The sequence below is a fragment of the Gopherus evgoodei genome, chromosome 16 (genome assembly GCF_007399415.2).
Source record: "Gopherus evgoodei ecotype Sinaloan lineage chromosome 16, rGopEvg1_v1.p, whole genome shotgun sequence".
Classification (NCBI taxonomy): Eukaryota; Metazoa; Chordata; order Testudines; family Testudinidae; genus Gopherus; species Gopherus evgoodei.
In genome coordinates this window covers 13,606,699-13,625,120 of record NC_044337.1, presented here as the reverse complement: position 1 = coordinate 13,625,120, position 18,422 = coordinate 13,606,699, and the positions used below count along the sequence as shown (strand labels likewise).

Below are 18,422 nucleotides of genomic sequence, written 5' to 3'. Positions count from 1 at the left end.
ATGGCCCTATGGCCACACACGAGCCCCTGGACTTTGGTACCTGGTGCTACGCAGGCCCCTTGAGTTAGTCGGGACACTGCTTGGCTGAGTTCCCCTCCCCCTCCAGTGAAGCAGCAGCGCCTGCCCATGCGCGGTCTCCCATCCGCGGGCGGAGCGAAGGGGAACCCGCTTAGCTTGGGGGACCGGCCGGGGGCGGGGCTGGCACGTGGCCGCCCCTCCGGGCCGAGCGGTTTTTGAGCCGCTTCCGCTATCACGTGACTAATCCGCGCGGCCATTGGGAAGGGGCATGAGAGGCGGGGCCTTAGGCCTTCCGTCCAATAATAATCCGCGAAGAGCGGAAGTGGCGGTGGAAAATGGCGGATGGCGCTCGGCGGCCGCGGGGCCTGCAGGTGGGTTGTGGTGGCGGGAGGTGTGCGCCTTAGCCCTGCTCGCTGCCCGTTCTCCCACCAGGGAGCCGCGGGGCGGGATCTGAGTGGGGCGCAGGCGGTGCGCTGCCCGCTGCTCTGGGCGCAGACACGTGTCAGAGCCGCCCTCCCAACTGGGAGTGTGTCTACACTGCAGAGCGAACCTCGGGCTCAGCAGCTCAACCCCGCTCCGTCTTGAATCCCACCCTCCGCCGAGCTCCTATTCACACACACACACATCTGTCTGACTCGGCTCAGCAAGTCCCGCTGGGGAGCTGAGCCCAGGTCCCAGTGAGACTTGGCCCAAGCCCTGTCATTTGGTAGTGTGGCTGCAGCTCAAGTGACGGACCCGGGTCAGAAGGTCTGTATAGTGCAGTGTGGATGCCTTAGCATGGTTGTCAGACCTGGGTCCAGCAACTGTAACCTCAGATTTACAATGCAGTTAGGGTGCTCAAAGCGAGGGCTTGGAAACACCGGAAGCACAGGTCCCACGTGCCTGGGTTTACGATGCAATGTGGACATGCCCTGGAAAGGCCAGAAATGAAAGTGTTGACCCATCTATAGTGTGTTTTGTTTGTTGGGGAGGGAGGAAGGGGGTGTAAGTTCAGCTACTCTGTGCAAATCCTTGGATTGGATGCAATACATCATTTTGAAATGGGTATGTTTATATGCCCTGTTTTGCACTAGTACAATGTACCTACCATAAAAGTTTTACACTGATGTAGCTACATCATGAAAATGGATGCAAATTTCAGTAGCGTAGAGGAGCCCTTGAATGCTAGAGTGCACACAACTTAACAAGTAAAGGCCACAATCCTGCTTCTGTAAATGAGGCAGAGAGGGATCGCTGATTCTAGAGGCACCATCACTTCCTTAACCTGTCTCTCCCAATGCCTTGCTTCTTGAGAGAGCTCTACATCTGGATGAATTTTTGTTGTACTGATAACTTTTGTGATCCTTGTTAACCAGCTGATGGAATGCAAATAGCTTACTGCTTATTTTTTAGGAGAAAGAAAAAAAGGTTGACTGGCGTAAATGGAAACAAGAAAGTAAGGAGACACTTTTTCTACATATTATTATGTGTATAATTTCCAGTGCTTTTAGAAATAAACCTTCAAACATCCATCAAATAGCTTGACTAGCTGGAGGACAGGCTCTTAATGAAATCCAGAGCCCTTTTATTTGTGGGTCATTGATTCAAAGCCAGAGAAGTCTGACTCATGATCAAGAAGTTGCAATCCAAGGACTGGTGTGGTAGCATGTGTGAAGTGACAAGCATGCCCAATTTCTACTGGATGTGTCTTCATGTTATGTAAAACTAGCCCTGATTAGCATTTTTGTTGATTGTCTCAGGAAAGAAGACAAACAGTCCTTTCTGCCTTACTATTGATAATGTGGCACTCAGGTGTACAATTTGGATGTCATATTAGATTCCTGTTTTCCTCCTCTGTGTCTCTCTGTCCCCATGCTGTCACCAGATCTTCTCTAGCTGCCCTAACCGTAGTAGGTTTTTTTAACTTACTTGAATTCTGGTGATAAACCATTACGTTATTGTCTCTTCCTATTTAAACCAGATGGTTATTCTCCATTTCAGAAAAAGAAGAGAAGAAAAAATGGAAGGAAATAAAGCTATTGAGAAAACTGGAAAAGAAAAGAATGCAGGAGGTGATGGAAAAACAAAAAGAAGAAGAAAAGGCAAAGGAAGACAAAGGTAACAGCCTTGAATTGATGGGAAGGGCTGTGTGTAAGGGTCGGGAGAATCTAGTGTGTGAGGGGCAGATTTTAGTTGCTTGAGATGCATCTCACCTGTATAGGCAGAAAAGGATATCTTATCGCTTAACTTTCATGGTACTGATATAATCACATACCAGTTCAAATACATAGGTAGGCACTAATTCTCCTAAGTGTCCTCAAGTGTACAGAGTGCAATTGTACTCCACCTCTAAGAAGTGGCCATAAAGAGACCAGCAAAAGTCCTGTTGGTAAATATAGGTTTCATTGTGCTCAGTTGCAGTATCCCATAATTCCTCCTCATTGTAGCCTCCCTCCATCCTTGTGCTAAAAAGAAGATGACAGATGTGTATTGGACAGTACAAAATGATGAAGCATTTAGTACTCGTGTAGGAAGAATGCAGTAGTCCCTGTTCCTTTTAAAATAGCTAGCCTGTTGCACAATCCTCTGTAAAATTCCTGTGTCCATTGATCAGTTCTCTAGAGTCTAGTTAATACTTCAGATTTGGTGCCCTCTCCTGCTTGCTTTAAAGCCAATGGCAAAAGTCTGATTGACTTCTGTGGGAAGAGGAGTGGGGCCCTTACTCTGTAAAAGGCACTTTATTGGAGTGCTTTGGAATCTTATCATTTGTAGTGTGGATGTCTTGGTACGAATTGGGGCCCCTTTGTACCAGGTGCTGTGAAAACACAGGACAGTCCTTGCCCCGAAACGCTTACAATTAAAATGAAAGAACCAAAAGCTAATGCTGTACTTTAGCAACATAAATGGGAGTAGAACTGCCAAGCTCTGGCTCTTCTCCCACTCTTGTTTTCTAGGACGTCATTACACAGTTAGTGTAGCTCTGCCAGGCTCCATCTTGAACAATGCACAGTGTCTAGAGTTGCGGACATACCTTGCTGGGCAAATTGCCAGGGCCTGTGCCATCTTCTGTGTGGATGAGATTGTGGTGTTCGATGAGCAAGGAGAAGATTCAAGGTAAGGGTGACACATTGTCTTCCCTGAATAACCTGTCCCTCAGTGTTTCCAGTTTCTGTGTATCTTGTCTCAGATGAAGGCCAACAAGAAACAGAGCTGCGGCTTCTCCCTGTCAAATACTTTGTCTGATGAGATCTCCCTAATTACTCTTTTTTCCTTTTTTTTTTTTTTTTTTTTTTTTGTCTGTCAGTCACCAGGGGGGCAGTAGTGGCTATTCCCCAAACAGGAAGACTAATGACTGAAATAAAATAATAGGTTGGATGGTTCTAGAGGGTTGTTAATAACCATTTTGCACTCACCCTACAGAAGTAGCGACCAAAAGCCATCACCTGGTGACTATTAGGTGGCCTGTGAGATGAATTGGTGGTGTGTCTGGCTGCTAGCAGACAGGTGTCCAGATTGCATTTGCTTAAACAATTGGCATCTTTGTTTAGTGTCAGCAAAAAAGCCAAAGGACTAGATGAACAGTTCCAGTCTGTGGGAAGATGGCTGTGGAGACTGACACCTTGCTTTCTATCTTACCATTCAGATGTAGGTTCTTTGTGACTACTAGACCATACAGAAGCTCAATGCCCAGTTGATAGTTCAAATCTGTGATAAAGGTAAAAATGCACAATGTTGGAGCAAATTTGGACTCTGTATGTAAACCAAGAAATATCTTGGTTCCATAGGACATTCAAGTCCCATAAGAGCAAGTAGGTTTCATTGTAAACGCTGAAGTGCGTGGATCTCACCAGCATGCAACGAACACACGCTAGATTTACAGGAACTTAAAGAAGAGCTCTGCAAGCTTGACTCTCACCAACAGAAGCTGGTCACAGACCATCTAGTATCAGATGGCTGCTTTATAATGTAAGATCTTTTCTGACCTGAGTCAGACTTGAATTGCCAACAGGAGTGAAGGACTCTATATCCTGAACCACTTTTTTTAAAGTCCTGTTTCTAGTTGTATACATTTTAATTAAATAGGAATGGGATGTGGCCTCATGCAGATCTACTCGCTCTAGGGGCTGTATAAATGTCTTGGAAGATCACAGACTGCATCCATTTTCTTTCAGGACTGTGGAAGGGCAGTTTGATGGGATTGGAAAGAAAGGACAGGCCTGCGTGCAGCTGGCTCGGATTCTACAATATTTGGAGTGTCCTCAGTAAGACCAATGTGATAGCTTTGCACACCAAGCAGATTCAGTCTTAGTTTAATACTATAGTTTATTAACATGGAATTGTGAAACACCTCTGTCAAAGATTGCAGGAGCAGGTGTTGGGTAGTGGTGGGCCAACATCATTTATATATATTTTTTTCTATTGTATTGTGCTATCTGGAGAGAGATTCTGTTTTGATTCACTTGTTATGCTCACATTTTGAGTCCAGATACACTATTAGCATATTGAAGAATGAGATCTGCATATGGAACAAGGGCTGCTGTGCATTACCAGTGTTGGGATGCAACCATTAGAACTCATGTGAGCCAGAGGAGCAGTAACTTCTGCTTAGAATTCAGACCCAAACTCCCAACAAATAAGATCTTGGCAACTGAAAGAGCTGCAGGAATGTGTAGGGTGAAAATGATCCGTATTAATCCCCCATTTACATTCTGTAGGAGCCTTAGCCTTCTAGGGTATGTGGTACCACAGGGCTCATTTCCTGATTAAAGCTGGAAATCAAATTAAAATGAAGCCTGAAAGAAGCTTGTTACAATTTTGAGACTTGAATCTCTCTGAACAGATACCTGAGAAAATCATTTTTCCCAAAACACCAGGATCTGCAGTTTGCAGGTAAGGATGTGATTATATCCCCTTGACACCTCATTCCCATCCCTAAGGCATAGGCCTTCCCTTCTCCCGCAGGTGAAGTAAATAGACATGGGGCTCCTTCCACTCCACATACCTGGGCAGTTTGCTCACCATTCCAGTTTGTGTGGTCCTGGCCTTAGTGTTCTTATGGTCTGTAAGGAGGGGCAGTTGCTAAGGTTTTTCCTCGTCCGAGAGTACACGCTTGTGTTCCTCATCATAACTGGGATGGGTCTGTGCCTGTGCGGACATGTGGACCTTTTCATGGTTTTTCATCAGTGTGGGGAGGGAATGAGGGTGGGGGCAGGGACAGGAGAAACAGGATGAATCCTTTTATAATCTGCCTCCAGGTGCAATCTGTCCTACAATATATATCTCCCCCTCCCCTACTTTTCTCTGTACTGTTTCAGGACTCCTGAATCCATTGGACAGCCCTCATCATGTGCGGATAGATGAGGAATCAGAATACCGGGAAGGAGTGGTGTTAGCCCGGCCCACCAAGCCAGGAAAAGGCTCCTTTGTTAACTGTGGGATGAGGAAGGTATGGCCTGTTCGCCCCTGAGATACCCAGAGTTAACTCCTTCCACTTATCAGTCACTCCTTTCAAGGTCAAGTACAATCAGACTAGGATGGCAGTAAGCTACCTGTGAGTTTCTTGAAGGGACTTGTCCCACCATGGAATGGGACACAGTTTTTAGCTACACATGGTTCCTGAGCCCCATTTTTAATTGTCTCCTCTGATCAGGGTTTCTGTGTTTAATGTTGATAGCACCCTCTGCTGGGGCCTGGTAGACGTGTCAGTGCCTCTTAGCATCCTGCAGTAGGGCAAAATCCTCCAATTACCATTTGCCTGAATTAACAAATTATTATTGTTATCCAGCACATTGAACTGGAAATGTATCATCCACTGCAGCTCTTCTAAGCCAACCAAGTGTCTTGAAGGGCTGTAGGTTTTATAGAGTTCATTCCCCACTATACAGTGTGGCGTCTGAGCAGTCCGCTATGCAGTTAGTGGTGGAACTCGTCGTCTTGGCTGAGAGTGTAGTTTGAGTTCCCAAAAGTGATTTGTTTGTTTGCGTTGTTTGGTTTTTTTTGCTTGTCAGCTGTAGCTTTCCTGTGGGTGGGTGTCCTTGCATCTAAAACCCTTGGTGCTTGTGGTCTATTGTAGGAGGTACGGATAGACAGACAGCTAGAGTCTGGTCTTCGAGTCACTGTTCAACTGGACAAGCGGCAGAATCCAGGTAATCCATTGCCATCCTGCTTCTGGACAGGCTAGACGGGTAATACTACCAATGTGATCTGTAGTATAGGCTTAGTCCTGCAGAAGTTAGTCTTTGCACTGAACTCCTTCGGGCGATGCCATGTGGCAGACATGATGTCTTTAAACATGTTCAGGAATCATCATACCCAGTTATAGTGAATAACTAGCCCCATGCCCCTCCGTGCAAGTTTAGTTACTCGTTTATTCTATCTGAATGTTTGCGCTGTTTAAAGCTCAACGTTTTGCATTTAATCAGTGTATAGACTGTGCTGAACAGACTAAACTCTTACCAGCTCCTAATAAATGTAAGGGGAAGAGCTTGTTTATGTGCTACGGAAGAGTGTTGGGAACATGGCACAGGGGGTTGCTGGTTGATTTCCAGCAGAGTCTGGAGAACTGCAGTTTGCTATGCTAACCCACTGGTTTTGTTTTCAGACAGTAAAACACCGAAGGGCACTGTAGTGTCCTCGAACCATCCACGGACTGTGTCTGGCCTGTACTGGGGTTACAATGTCCGCTTAGCCTCCTGCCTGAGTAAGTTCACACTGCATTCTGTCACCTGCCTGCTGGGGCAAGGGCAGCAGTAGCCAGATCCACTTTTATTGAGTTCTCTGTCAACATTTACATTCACTTCTACACAGATTCTAGTTGTACTTGCTGCAAACCTTCAGCACAGGCCAGATGCTTGTTTCTTTAACATTCTCTTCCTTTTTCTTGGGGCCCATGTGCTGCCATTGATGATTTAATAGGTATTTTCCATCTCTAGTTTTCTTGACCCTATATAGCTTCTGGTGGTGCTGGAAAGGTGGTATGGTAACGAGCCTGTACTCACCTGCTTACTCTTTGCCCCTGGATTTAGTAACTACTTCTCATTGATATAGAAGATGGGGAATGATCCAATATCTGAACATTGATAGAATTTGACTATTGGGAAGGGAAACCAATAGTGATCATAGTAATTCAGGCAAGAGATAATGCTCTGCACCTATCCTGGCTAGCTACATGCTCGCACCCTTAAGCACCAACAGCTCAGCTGTCACAGCTTCCTAAGAGCCCTAGTAGTAATTCTGCTTTCCATCGCGAATCAGTGGGACCTTTGCAGGCAGACCAGGTTCCCAAACATAGAAGATCCCTGTAGAGTCCCTTCAGAAGTAGGAGATGTGAATACTAGAGGTACCATCCTACTGTATGTAACCACTGAGTATGAGCTAGATACAAACACTGCCACTGCCCCCTTAGCCCTGCTCTGCCCTTGAGTGATTCCTGACAGACATGCCAGCCTGGGACTGGGTCAACATTTGGTGTAAGAGCCAGTATTTTTCAGGAACGATACTAAGATTGAAAGAGGAATTATGGTGCCATTCTGCTGATGGAATTTGGAGGCATCTTGGTGAGAAAGATGAGTGATTTGGACACTAATTAGTAGTACAACTACTGAATACCACTACAATGTAGAAGGCAGTAGACGCAATTCTTAGTTATTAACCTTTAGGTCTATAAATTATGAAATGCTTAAAACTACCGTATTTAGAACCCTCTAAAGCGGGGGGATGCCATCATCTACTTTCCTTTTATGCTTGTTTCCCAGGTGCTGTTTTTGCCGAATGCCCTTTTAAAGGCGGCTATGATCTCTCTATTGGGACCTCTGAGCGAGGGACCTGTGTGGACCAAGCAACTCTCCCCTCCTTCAGGTAACTGGACTGGTTCCTTGCTGTTCATCCCATCCCTTCGCTGGCAGACCAGCCCCAGGAGCAAGATGCCTGTGGTAGAACAATCTGTGCATTTGAGAGAACTGCTGTAGCCAGTGCTGCTTTGTGAATATTCTCCCTGGCAAGGCTTTCCTCTGCAGCAGTAGGCTTCATATCCTCCGATGCAAGCATACAACTCCCATTCACTTTGGTGGGATTTGCACCACTATGCTCTGTTCTGAGGCTTGATCTACACAACAGACTTATGTCTGTAACTGTGTTGCTCAAGGATGGATTTTCCACATCCCTGCGTGATGTAATTATACCAACCCAACTCCTGGTGTAGACAGTACTATGTTGATAGAAAGGCTTCTCTTGTCAATATAACTACTGCCTCTTGTGGAGGTGGATTAACTATGCCAACAGGAGATGTGCTCTCATTGGGGTAGGTAGCATCTTTGCTAAGCACTAGGGCACTGCAGCTGTGGTGCCGCAGGGCTGTATGTGTAGATAAGCCCTGATTTACCTGCTCTGATATTCTTTCAATACATGTTACTCATAGACCAGGCCAAAACTAAGCCCTGAGCATTTCCATGGGTTGGATCTTCTGATCAAATTTGTCAAAGCAGGAGTACCCAGTCATTAACGTAGCTCACTGGATGCTGTCATTGTGGGGTACAGTTCAGGATGTGTTTGCAGCTGCCTGGATGGCAGTTGGGGTCAGGGGCAACTTTAGTTCCAAGGCCATCTGTTCCCTTTTTCTCTGGTTATATAGCTGAGTGGTGTTTTGTTCAGTATATTGGGAGAAGTAGACATTGTGTATGTGCTGTAGAGTAAGTTCAGAACAAAGAACCAGAACCATCACTTGTGCTGGGCTTCAGCAAATTGCATACAGCTGTTAAAGGTTCTATTAACTAGCCTAGGTTACCTTGGTCAAATCACTTCATCTCTGTGCCTCCATTTCCCTATCTGTAAAATGAGGATGACAGCCTCTGACCTTCTGTGTAAAGGGCTTTGAGGTCTACTGATGACAAATGCTATATAAGAGCTAAGTAGTGTTGTTAAAGATTGCAGGGGCAACACTGTAGTTTCTTCTGAGCTGGTAGGATCCAGTCTTCTGTCCTATAAACCTGTATGCGTGTGTCTGCTCTCTTCCAGCCATATCCTAATAGTATTTGGAGGTCTCCAAGGCCTGGAGGCTGGTGTGGATGGTGACCCAAACCTGGAGAGCACTGACCCAAGTGTCTTGTTTGACCTTTACCTGAACACATGTCCCAGCCAGGGCAGCCGCACCATCAGGACAGAGGTATGTCACATGAATAATAGCATGATGCGTGGCAGCATCTTCCTTCTAAGGATCAATCCTCTACTAGTACCTTCCTTCCTCAGAGGAAAACATGCCTCAGCTAGCTGTGAATTAAGTGGTTAGCTAGTACCCTCCTAGCTCCAATTATACAAGTGGTCTTTCTAAAATACATACTCTTTTTTTATAACAGATCTCTAAGAGCAGCATTTGAACTGGGAGGTAAACTATTTGTGGTAGTGTGGCATATAGGAGCCCACGGTGATAGGTGCTGTACAAATCCCAAACAAAAAACAATTCCAAGCCCTTTAGCAATGAAGTTCATTGTAGAGTCTCTGAAGGTTTCAATAGTGAATCTGGTTGGGCTAGCATATTTCTGAATCAATATCTCTTATAGGTATAAGACATGAATCCCACTACTATCCTTCTGCAAACAGTCACTAAACTTGTTTGTATTAAGTGATGTGTGCTGAAGTGCCACCCTTGGACCAGTGGATCTGACCCTCCTTCTTGTTGGTTCCAGGAAGCAATACTGATATCTCTGTCTGCACTGAGACCCTGCATTGATGAGGCTGTGAGGAAAACCCGTTGTAGCTGAAGGGGGAAAAAACTGATCTACAGAACTGAGCCTGCTTTCACCTGTACCAGCACTCTTTCTTCTCCTCAGATGACCCATTCCAAGTTATGCTAACCTACACGTAGGAAGAGTACATCCCCAAGGCAGCCTGCTACACTCCAGCCTCTTTGAGAGTGATCAAGAAAAGCACAGTACCATTACCAAAATGGCTACAGCTTTTTAACTGACTTAAACATGACACTGAGATTAAGTCCTGTGACTCGATGTTGGTTGGGGCTACTTAGGGAGTATGCTCTCCAAACTAAAGTGTTGGTAAATGGACCTAGCTGCTGCCTCACATCAGCAGGGGAAGCCTGTCAGTGGCTCACACAGCACCAAGAGAGGTGGTGGAAAAAAATAAAATAAACTTGTCACATTTAGTGCTCTGGACTTTTTAAAAGCGGGAGTTGAGGCAAAGAATTAGGGACCTGATCTCCAAAGGCATTGAATGCCTGCTGAAAGCCTCTAGGAGCGGTTTTCTCAGCACCACTGAAGAGCATGGTCTAAGTAGCTAATGAGCATTTTTGGGGGCCTTTCAAGAGTAATGTTGAGGTAGACTGCTTCTGGACATTGGGAAGCAGCTTCAAGGTACTATATGCAAGTTAACTGATGCAAAATGGTGCTGTGTAACTTCAGTGGCTAGGACGACCCCCCCCCCTTTTCAAGTCGCTGTGTCTGAAGAGCAGGTCTTGTTACTGTTCAGCCTTGCAGCAAAAGACCATTTAAACTGATGTACAGCAATAGGTACCCACTAACAAAGGAGGTGAGTGTAAATTTCTGGAGATCCAGCCAATGCACAGAGGGCCTGGGACTTTCCTCTGTCTAGTGGACATGAGTGTGTCAACTAACCCTATAGCTGTACCCCATCTGAACCTCATATTGATGTAAAGTTTTAGCACTGGTGAAAGACTAACACTCTTGCAAGCAATAATGGTGCTGTTGGGCCAGCTCCAGTAGGTATACAACCATACACTGTAGTGTAAATGCTCCTTCATTTCTCTTCTGTACAGGGAGTGTCTAGCTCCCTTATGTAAATATTATGGCCACTTAGTCAAGGAAGTGTAATGTCCTTTAGGATCATGGGCCTCATAAGCCACCAAAGATCACTGCCTCACTCTTAAGACAGTATTGAGCTTTCCTGAGGGCAGTTGGCTCCCTACCTGAAATCATGAACCTTAAAACCTACTTACATTAAAAGGACAGGCAGAGTCCATTAAGCTAAAACAATGAGGAGGACTAGAGAAATAGTTGGAAGAGTCCAGTCTACCATCATGGTACTGACTGTTAGTAAACTACTAATTTTCACTGAAAATATGGATTAGTGAAACTGGCACAAAATGCATTGTTTCACAAGGATAACAGTAAAGAGTCACCCTCAAAAGTAAGTTAATCCAGAGAACCCTGTGGCTTCCCTGTGCCTCATACTCTGAAAGCATATAGCTCACTAAGAGCATTTCCTGTGTGGGTAGCACCTAGAGATAGGTGGGGAAAGCACTTCTAAATACTGCACTGACTTTTTATTACATTCCAGGAGCCATTTTTAGGGCCAAACATACAAGGGTACAACATCTTTGGTAGTTGCCTCCTCAGGAAACAGACAGCCCTATTAATTATTGCAGGCTCATGAAAAGCCCCTAGCCTATTTAAAAAAAAAAATAAATAAAAAGCCAGGGAGGGGAAGAGAAATTTGAGCCCATACATACCCCTGATAAATAACTGTAGTAACTTAAGTCCATTCCACTGGATGCCTTCAGCCCACAGTGTGTTCTGTCATCAATCACCTGGGTGAGTTCAGCTGTTGCGTCCAGGAGTGATAGCTTGTAAACGATTTGTTCTTTTCAAGATGTTAGGAACAAACAGCAGCCCCGCTGCCCGCTCGATGCTCTCAATAGGAACCAGGAAACGTTCAAGTGGGATTGTCTCCTCCACCGGGCTGTTGGGCATCACGTAGGAGCGCAGCTCAATCTCTCCATTGAGCTTCTCTAGGATGAGTACTTTGAAGAAGTGCGTGGGGACCGCCACATTGTTCTTGCCAATCACCTGGTACTTGATGTACATCTTCCCATCTGCCTCCATCCTACACAAAGAACAAGACTGTGTTACTGCTGCCTCTTACTCACTACTCATCTGCACAAGCCCCTCAGGGCACAGATTGTGTCTTCCATTGCTTTAGATGAATGTACACATAACTAAGACCAGAAGGGGCTCTTATGATTGAGTCTGACCTCTTGCATAATGCAGGGCTAGAATTTCACCTAGTGTTTCCTGTATAAAACTTGCCTTGTAGAAAGACTTCAGTTCTTGATTTAAAGTTGTCAAGTGCTGTAGCAGGGTCTAGACCCCCCGCTAATCTGGAAACCCTGTACACAGTGAAACAGGACTGAACATGCTGCAGAACACGTTCCACTCCCCCTCACCATATCTCATTTGGTCCTTGTTTAACTGAGTCTGTTCAAGTGATTGCCCTTCATGCTTCTAAACATGGTTCATTGCAGCCAAAGATAATACCTTTATTTGGAAAACCTGACTATGCAATAGGCTAGATTAGCCCTTTATTGCAGCCTGTGGCTAATGCACTTGTGGTACTATTAGTGCCAGCTCTGACAAGATAACCAGACTGTAAAAGTGTATGAAATACAGCTCAAGATGACTAAGCTACTGTCACTCTCCCAAACTAAGTGCAGAAAGAAAGCACTGAAGGAACAGAAATCAGTTAAATTATTTTCCTTTTAATCCTACCCAGATAATCTGATAGTGTCCCTTCAGGGGTTTATTCAATTGAAAGATGTATAAACTCATCTCAAGCATAACAAACTAGCCCACAAATCCCTACATGTATACATGGAAACTAGGGGATGTTTTTAAAACAGTATCTATTGCTATTTCTGACCTTTATCCTGAGAGCATGACAAGACAAGTCACATTCTTAGCCCATCTTAATTTCCCTGTATGATGCATGTTTTAAGATCAGTTTCAATCCAGCTCTAGTATTTACCTGGGTAGGAAGAGCGGGCCAGTGCAGACATATACATTCTTGTTGTACTTTGTTAAACTCCTGCAGTATTTCTCCAGGTTATTCCAGGCTTTCTGGTTCAAATGAGGAACCTGGAAACAAAAACAAACAATACAGCTAGGAAAAAGTCAAGACTGTAAATCAGTCTAAGCTCTGTTCTCTCTTCCCATTCACCCCTATATGTCCTAAGCTTTCCAGCTTGCGTTAATAATAAAAATAATAGCTCTCTTATATAGCGCTTATCAGTAGATCTCACAGCACTTTATAAAGGTGTTCAGTATCATGACCCCCATTTTACAGATAGGGAAACTGAGGTAGGGATCAGTGAAGTAACTTGCCCCAGTCAGCCAGCAGGCCAGTGGCAGAGCGAGGAGTAGGATCCAGAGTGCTGAGACCAGAGTGATGGAGCTGAGAATATTTAGCATAAAGAGAAGGTGCTGGGGATGACTTGATCACAGTCTATAATTACCTACAGAGGGGACAAATATTGGTAATGAGCTCTTCAATCTACTAGACAAAAGGTTAACGAGATGCAATGGCTGGAAGTTGAAGACAGAAGAGTTCAGACTGGCTTGCAGTTGTAGACGAGGTCAGACTCAATCCTCGTGGTCCTAACTGGCCTTGGACTTTAGCTTCCCAGACCAGTGCTCTAATTGCTAAGCCACACTGTTTATAGGGTAGTTTATTTATCTGATGGTTTTTAATCATCTTCAGCATGACTGTTTGGGAAGCATAAACCTGAGTTCTCTCACAGAAATGCTTTGTATATCCGAAGTCAATGGTTTAATCCTTGGCCAGAGACAAAGTTTCAGGCTGCTGGGAACACTTATTTATGTGCTTAACTTTACATGTGAAAGTATCTTATTTATTTCAATGTGATTACTCCCATGAGTAAAGCTAGGCACACATGGGAGCATTTGCAGGATCAGGGCCTTAGTTTGGTAGGGAATACATGTGGCCCTTCAGTTAATTTAGATGATCCTTTCTATTTACAGAGGCAGGTTTATCCAGCAGTTCTCAGTCCCCGTACTGGCCTGGGGCTCAGGAGAACCATTCCCCACTCTGACACAGGCTTCCTGTGTAACTTTGTGCAAGTCAGTAGTCTCTATGTGCCTCAGTTCCCTATCTGTAAAAAGGGAAGCATATTATTCCCAATCTCAGGAATGTTAGAACAACAAATACATTAAAGATCGTGAAGCACTCAGGACTTCTCCACAACCGAACTATACCAGTACAACTTCCCATGTGGGCACTCCTTATTCCAGAATAAAAGTGTCCACAGGCGGAGTTATACCAGTACAACTAGCAATATGACTGCTGTACCAGTCTAGTTCTGCTGGCATGTCTAGGTGGGGAAATTTACCATTAGTAACTGTTGATGGTGGCCATCTAGGTACCTACATAGAGATAAATTTGGATTGTGAGATGTTTAGGGACTGGAATTAACTAACAAAGCATCAGCCAATTAATTTGAAACATGAAATTAAGGTAACTTCCTTCACTGTAAGCTAACTAGAAAGATAGAGGAGTTTGACCAGTCAAAATGGGGAAGACAAGACTTCAATCAGCTACAAGAAATGCTTAGCCAGATCACTAAAGATGTGGCAGCAAGTACTGTACTGCAGGAAGATCCTATCTCCTGTAATGCTTGTGGTTCCATTCTGTTCAACAGAATATTGCTAGTGAATTGGACAAAGGAACAAGATTAAACTACTAGAGGAATAACAAAGGTTAGAGCAAGATGTAGACCAGGAGTAGGCAACCTACTGCACATGTGCCAAAGGCAGCACGCAAGCTGATTTTCAGTGGCACTCACACTGCCCGGGTCCTGGCCACCGGTCCGGGGGGCTCTGCATTTTAATTTAACTTTAAAATGTTTAAGAAGCTTCATTTAAAAACCTTATTTGCTTTACATACAACAATAATTTAATTATATATTATAGACTTATAGAAAAAGACTTCTGAAACCATAGGACTGGCACGTGAAACCTTGAATTAGAGTGAATAAATGAAGACTTGGCACACCACTGCTGAAAGATTGCTGACCCCTGATGTAGACAGTTTACGGTAGAAGTAGATCAAGTGGCTGAGGCTGCCAGAGGGACAAACAATAGGTTGGACAGGAAAATTGCAGAATGTAGAAGGGTTGAGGACAAGAACCATGAGTTGTCAGAAAGGAGTACTCTTAAGTGGAGGTTAAAAAGACCCCTGCAGCTCCTGGAGTCCTCAGATAGAACCCTTCCCAGGGAAGGGCACCCCATACCTGAAGGCCCAAAAGGAAAATAATTGTTTGAAGAAGTAAATATTGACAAATTTGATTCCTATACAGACGGAGCTCAAATTCAGGAGCATATTACTATGGTCAAAACTTCCCTAGCAAATTTTGAAGGTGTCTCCGAAAATGATAAAATTAGGTTTTTAAAGAGGACATTAACCACAAACCTAATCTGCAGACAGCAGCCAGAACATTGAAATATCAGGCCTTGGGCTAATCAACTACTATGCATAGATACACCCTGCCCTTTGGTTTACAAGCTTTTTTTCTAAGGATGAAACCCACAGGTCTTTCTATAGAGAAATGAGGTGCGTTTGCTTAAATGCTAGTGGGGCTGTAAATCCAGACCAGTACCCTCACATGAAGCAGCTGTAGCTGGAAAAGATACCAACCTATGTCAGAGAAAGAACAGAGTTGATTTGGATTCACATAAACCCTCCCTGAGCTAAATGTTCACTCTAGCCCAGAAGGCACTAGTACTGCGTAGAAGAATGGCCCAGTGAGGCAGAGAAAAGACTTCTGATTTGCCAGGCAGCATTTATGCCTTGGAGGCTGAAAAAGCTGAGCTAGGGTTGGGAGGCAGAAAGTTAACCTCCAACAAGAAATCATTCCCCAAGAAAGTGGGGACGATAAAGTGTCAGCCAGTAGGGCGAAAGAAAGGTAGGAACACAGGTGGTAGAACTTGGAAAGTCAGAAGAAACCATCAATGCATGAGGGGCCTGATACTAAGCAAATGTTCCAGGCAATGGATGACAAGTTGGAGCAAGTTATGTCCTTGTTTGCTTACCTAGCCACAAATAGTGTAACAGGAAGGACAAGAAGATCCTGGGTCTTAGGGGGCCACCATCCCAAGACAGCTGACTAGGGCCCCATAATACATAGGTCAAATTCTTGAGTAAGGAAAACAAACACCTCATAGTCCAGAATAAGTCACACTACTGGCAGAAACATTAGCATCAGTCAAATTCTTTGATTTTGATTCTCTACCATCAATAGGGAGTTCAGGGAAAGTTGAGAGCTTATCCCAAAAGGGCCTGCCAGAAGATTGTACTTTAGGATTTAAGTGCAAGGTGCTGACACACACTCCTTGATTTAGGAGCAAAAGTAATTCTCAGGAGGGAGACAATGTTTGAGCAGGTCACTCAAGCAACAGAAAGTGGGAAAGCCCTTAACCCTTGTACTGCTACGTCCAGAATGAACTGCACTATGTAAGAGTTTGCTGGATGAAAATTAGGCTTCAGGGATATGAGTAACACACAGTTTGTGTCACCCATGTTGAGAATAGTATCAGAGGGTAGCCGTGTTAGTCTGGATCTGTAAAAGCAGCAAAGAATCCTGTGGCACCTTATAGACTAACAGACGTTTTGGAGCATGAGCTTTCGTGGGTGAATACCCACTTCCTCAGATGCATGTTGAGAATGTGTTAGTGGGTAACCACTTGTAAGCCCATTCAGCAGGGACCATGGCTTCCCTCAAACTCCACTTGGCTTCTCCACTTCAGCACCTTAGTTTCTGCTTGGTCCTGCAACAGTTTACCCCATCCTGCTGGGGGGAGGACAGATGGGACTTACGCTTCCCCCTTCCTACACTTGTCTAGGAAGAGAACCCTGCTCTCCCTGTGTAGGCTTCCTCCCTCCCACATAGCAGACTCTCTCTCCTGGAAAGTAGTACAAGAAGCAATGGGCTTAATCTGTAGCAATGTAGATTCAGATTAGATATTAGGACAAATTTTCTAACTCTAAAGGTAATTAAGCTCTGGAATAGGCTTCCAAGGGAGCTTGTGGAATCTCCCTCATTGGAGGTTTTTAAGAATAGGTTGGACAAACACCTGTTAGGGATGGTCTAGGTTTACTTGGTCCTGCCTCATCATTGGGGGGCTGGGGGGAGAGAGTATTAGGGGACCTCTCCAGGTCCTTTCCAGCCCTACATTTCTATGCCTCCTGTCCAGAGAGATTGGTGTATCACACTTTGCCTTTTTATGCACTTTTGAAATGGCAATTTGGGTTTTTTTTCCTTACACAACTGGCTAAAACTAGAGCTCTGAGGTTGGCAACACTCCTTTCTATTGACTTCAGTGGGCTTGGGGTCAAACCCTTAAATCACCGTTCACCTTAGTAGTTACAGGTCAGTGCTCTATAGCACTGTGTGCGGATACTTGGGATGTTTACTCACATGGTGTTTTGGAAGTTGGCACAAAGAAAGAAAGGGCAGTTTTAAAAGTGAAGTGGACTCCTGCGTTCTATTCCAGCCTCTTCAGTTATGGTGTCCCTCTTTACCTGTCAGGGAGAGGGATTTCTGCTCACATAGCATGGAGAGCAGTCCCCCTTTCCCTGAAGAGGAGCAGGGCAACTCAGTCTGATGGTGTCCCTCTCCCCTACCTGAGGGGAGGAACCTGACAGTGTTGCCAACTCTCACATTTTCGCCTTAAAGCCCCAGCTCTTGGAGTCATGTGAGTACATAAGAACCTCAGCTTCCCTTAAAAACAAGGTTTCTAGCCATCGTGGTTACAGAAAAAGGCTTGAAAAGCGACCCCCTAGAGCCCCAAAACATGAAGGCAAAGAAAAACCACCCAGCGCTGAGTGTTTTTAGAAGACCTGAGGATTCCTTCCTCGCCCTCTCCGGGCTTTAGGGGGGCCCCGCCCGGGTCCCCGACGCTCCCCAGCTGGTGCCAGCCCCTCTCCCGTGCGGCGGCTCCTCACCTGGGGCGCCACGTTGCTCAGGTAGAAGGTGTCCTGCATGGCCTTCTGGCTCCACCTGTGGTTGGCGGCGGCCGCCAGGTGGCCCCGGTCGAAGCCGCTGCCCCGGTAGTCGGCGTTGGTGGCCCGGTGATACTCGTGCACCGACTCGTCCTCCTGGAAGTCGCAGGCGGCGCGGTCGGAGGGGCCGCTCAGCGCCGCGCCGCGCAGCTGCTCCAGCACCCAGAGGGCGCCGCGGCTCCGCGGGTCGTAGCACAGCACGTAGGACTCGCGGCTCCGCAGCGCCGGCAGCCCCGGCAGCCCGTACTTGGCCAGCTCGCCGCGGGCCGCGCCCCCGGCCACCGGCGCAGGGAGGTCGGCGGCGGCCGCCACCACCGGCACCACGGGCAGCCGGGCCAGCAAACCCGCCGCGGGCGGGCCGCCGCCGCCCTGCCGCCTCCCGGCCCCCAGCCCCGCGCCCAGCCCCGCCCCCACGGCCAAGGAGACCCCGGCCAGGAGCCACCGGCTGCCCCGGAGACGCTGCATGGCTGGGCCGCGCGGCGACCTTCGCTCGTCCGGCTGCAGAACCGCTCCCTTAAAGGGGCCGCCGGTCTGAGGGGAGCAGCTCCCCGCGCAGCCGGGTGCAGGCCGCTGCTAGACCCGGTGGGGCCAGCGGAAGCATCGCCCCC

At 46.1% G+C, this 18,422-nt stretch overlaps 2 protein-coding genes across 4 annotated transcripts; one reads left to right on the top strand and one right to left on the bottom strand.

The window, feature by feature from the left end:
• Nucleotides 1-328: 328 nt before the first annotated feature.
• SPOUT1 (SPOUT domain containing methyltransferase 1) lies at nucleotides 329-10,150 on the top strand. Of its 3 annotated transcripts, XM_030535506.1 has the most exons (13): nucleotides 329-389; nucleotides 1,411-1,453; nucleotides 1,614-1,615; nucleotides 1,999-2,115; nucleotides 2,952-3,111; nucleotides 4,170-4,259; nucleotides 4,838-4,887; nucleotides 5,313-5,443; nucleotides 6,071-6,143; nucleotides 6,599-6,697; nucleotides 7,752-7,854; nucleotides 9,010-9,157; nucleotides 9,678-10,150. In XM_030535506.1, the coding sequence occupies exons 2-13, from the start codon at nucleotides 1,440-1,442 to the stop codon at nucleotides 9,750-9,752; spliced, it is 1,062 nt and encodes a 353-aa protein (XP_030391366.1). In that variant the 5' UTR covers nucleotides 329-389; nucleotides 1,411-1,439; the 3' UTR covers nucleotides 9,753-10,150. The 3 variants fall into 3 exon arrangements, with proteins under 3 accessions (XP_030391366.1, XP_030391365.1, XP_030391364.1); XM_030535505.1 differs by lacking the exon at nucleotides 1,614-1,615 and having other exon boundaries at nucleotides 1,979-2,115; XM_030535504.1 differs by lacking the exon at nucleotides 1,614-1,615 and having other exon boundaries at nucleotides 335-389.
• Nucleotides 10,151-11,268: 1,118 nt separating this feature from the next.
• Nucleotides 11,269-18,387, bottom strand: ENDOG (endonuclease G). The gene is made up of 3 exons (XM_030535507.1): nucleotides 17,758-18,387; nucleotides 12,766-12,875; nucleotides 11,269-11,847 (listed from the first exon to the last, which is right to left on the bottom strand). The coding sequence occupies exons 1-3, from the start codon at nucleotides 18,277-18,279 to the stop codon at nucleotides 11,562-11,564; spliced, it is 918 nt and encodes a 305-aa protein (XP_030391367.1). The 5' UTR covers nucleotides 18,280-18,387; the 3' UTR covers nucleotides 11,269-11,561.
• Between the last annotated feature and the right edge of the window lie 35 nt (nucleotides 18,388-18,422).

Bases quoted from the DNA above. Each gene is read 5' to 3' on its own strand.
- SPOUT1 (XM_030535504.1), top strand. From the start codon at position 354: ATGGCGGATGGCGCTCGGCGGCCGCGGGGCCTGCAG. The intron at 1,454-1,998 runs GTAAGGAGACAC...TCTCCATTTCAG, and splicing joins GCGTAAATGGAAACAAGAAA to AAAAAGAAGAGAAGAAAAAA. The intron at 6,698-7,751 runs GTAAGTTCACAC...CTTGTTTCCCAG, and splicing joins CCGCTTAGCCTCCTGCCTGA to GTGCTGTTTTTGCCGAATGC.
- ENDOG (XM_030535507.1), bottom strand. From the start codon at position 18,279: ATGCAGCGTCTCCGGGGCAGCCGGTGGCTCCTGGCCGGGGTCTCCTTG. The intron at 12,876-17,757 runs GTGAGGAGCCGC...TTTTGTTTCCAG, and splicing joins TGAGCAACGTGGCGCCCCAG to GTTCCTCATTTGAACCAGAA. The intron at 11,848-12,765 runs GTAAATACTAGA...TTCTTTGTGTAG, and splicing joins GGCCCGCTCTTCCTACCCAG to GATGGAGGCAGATGGGAAGA.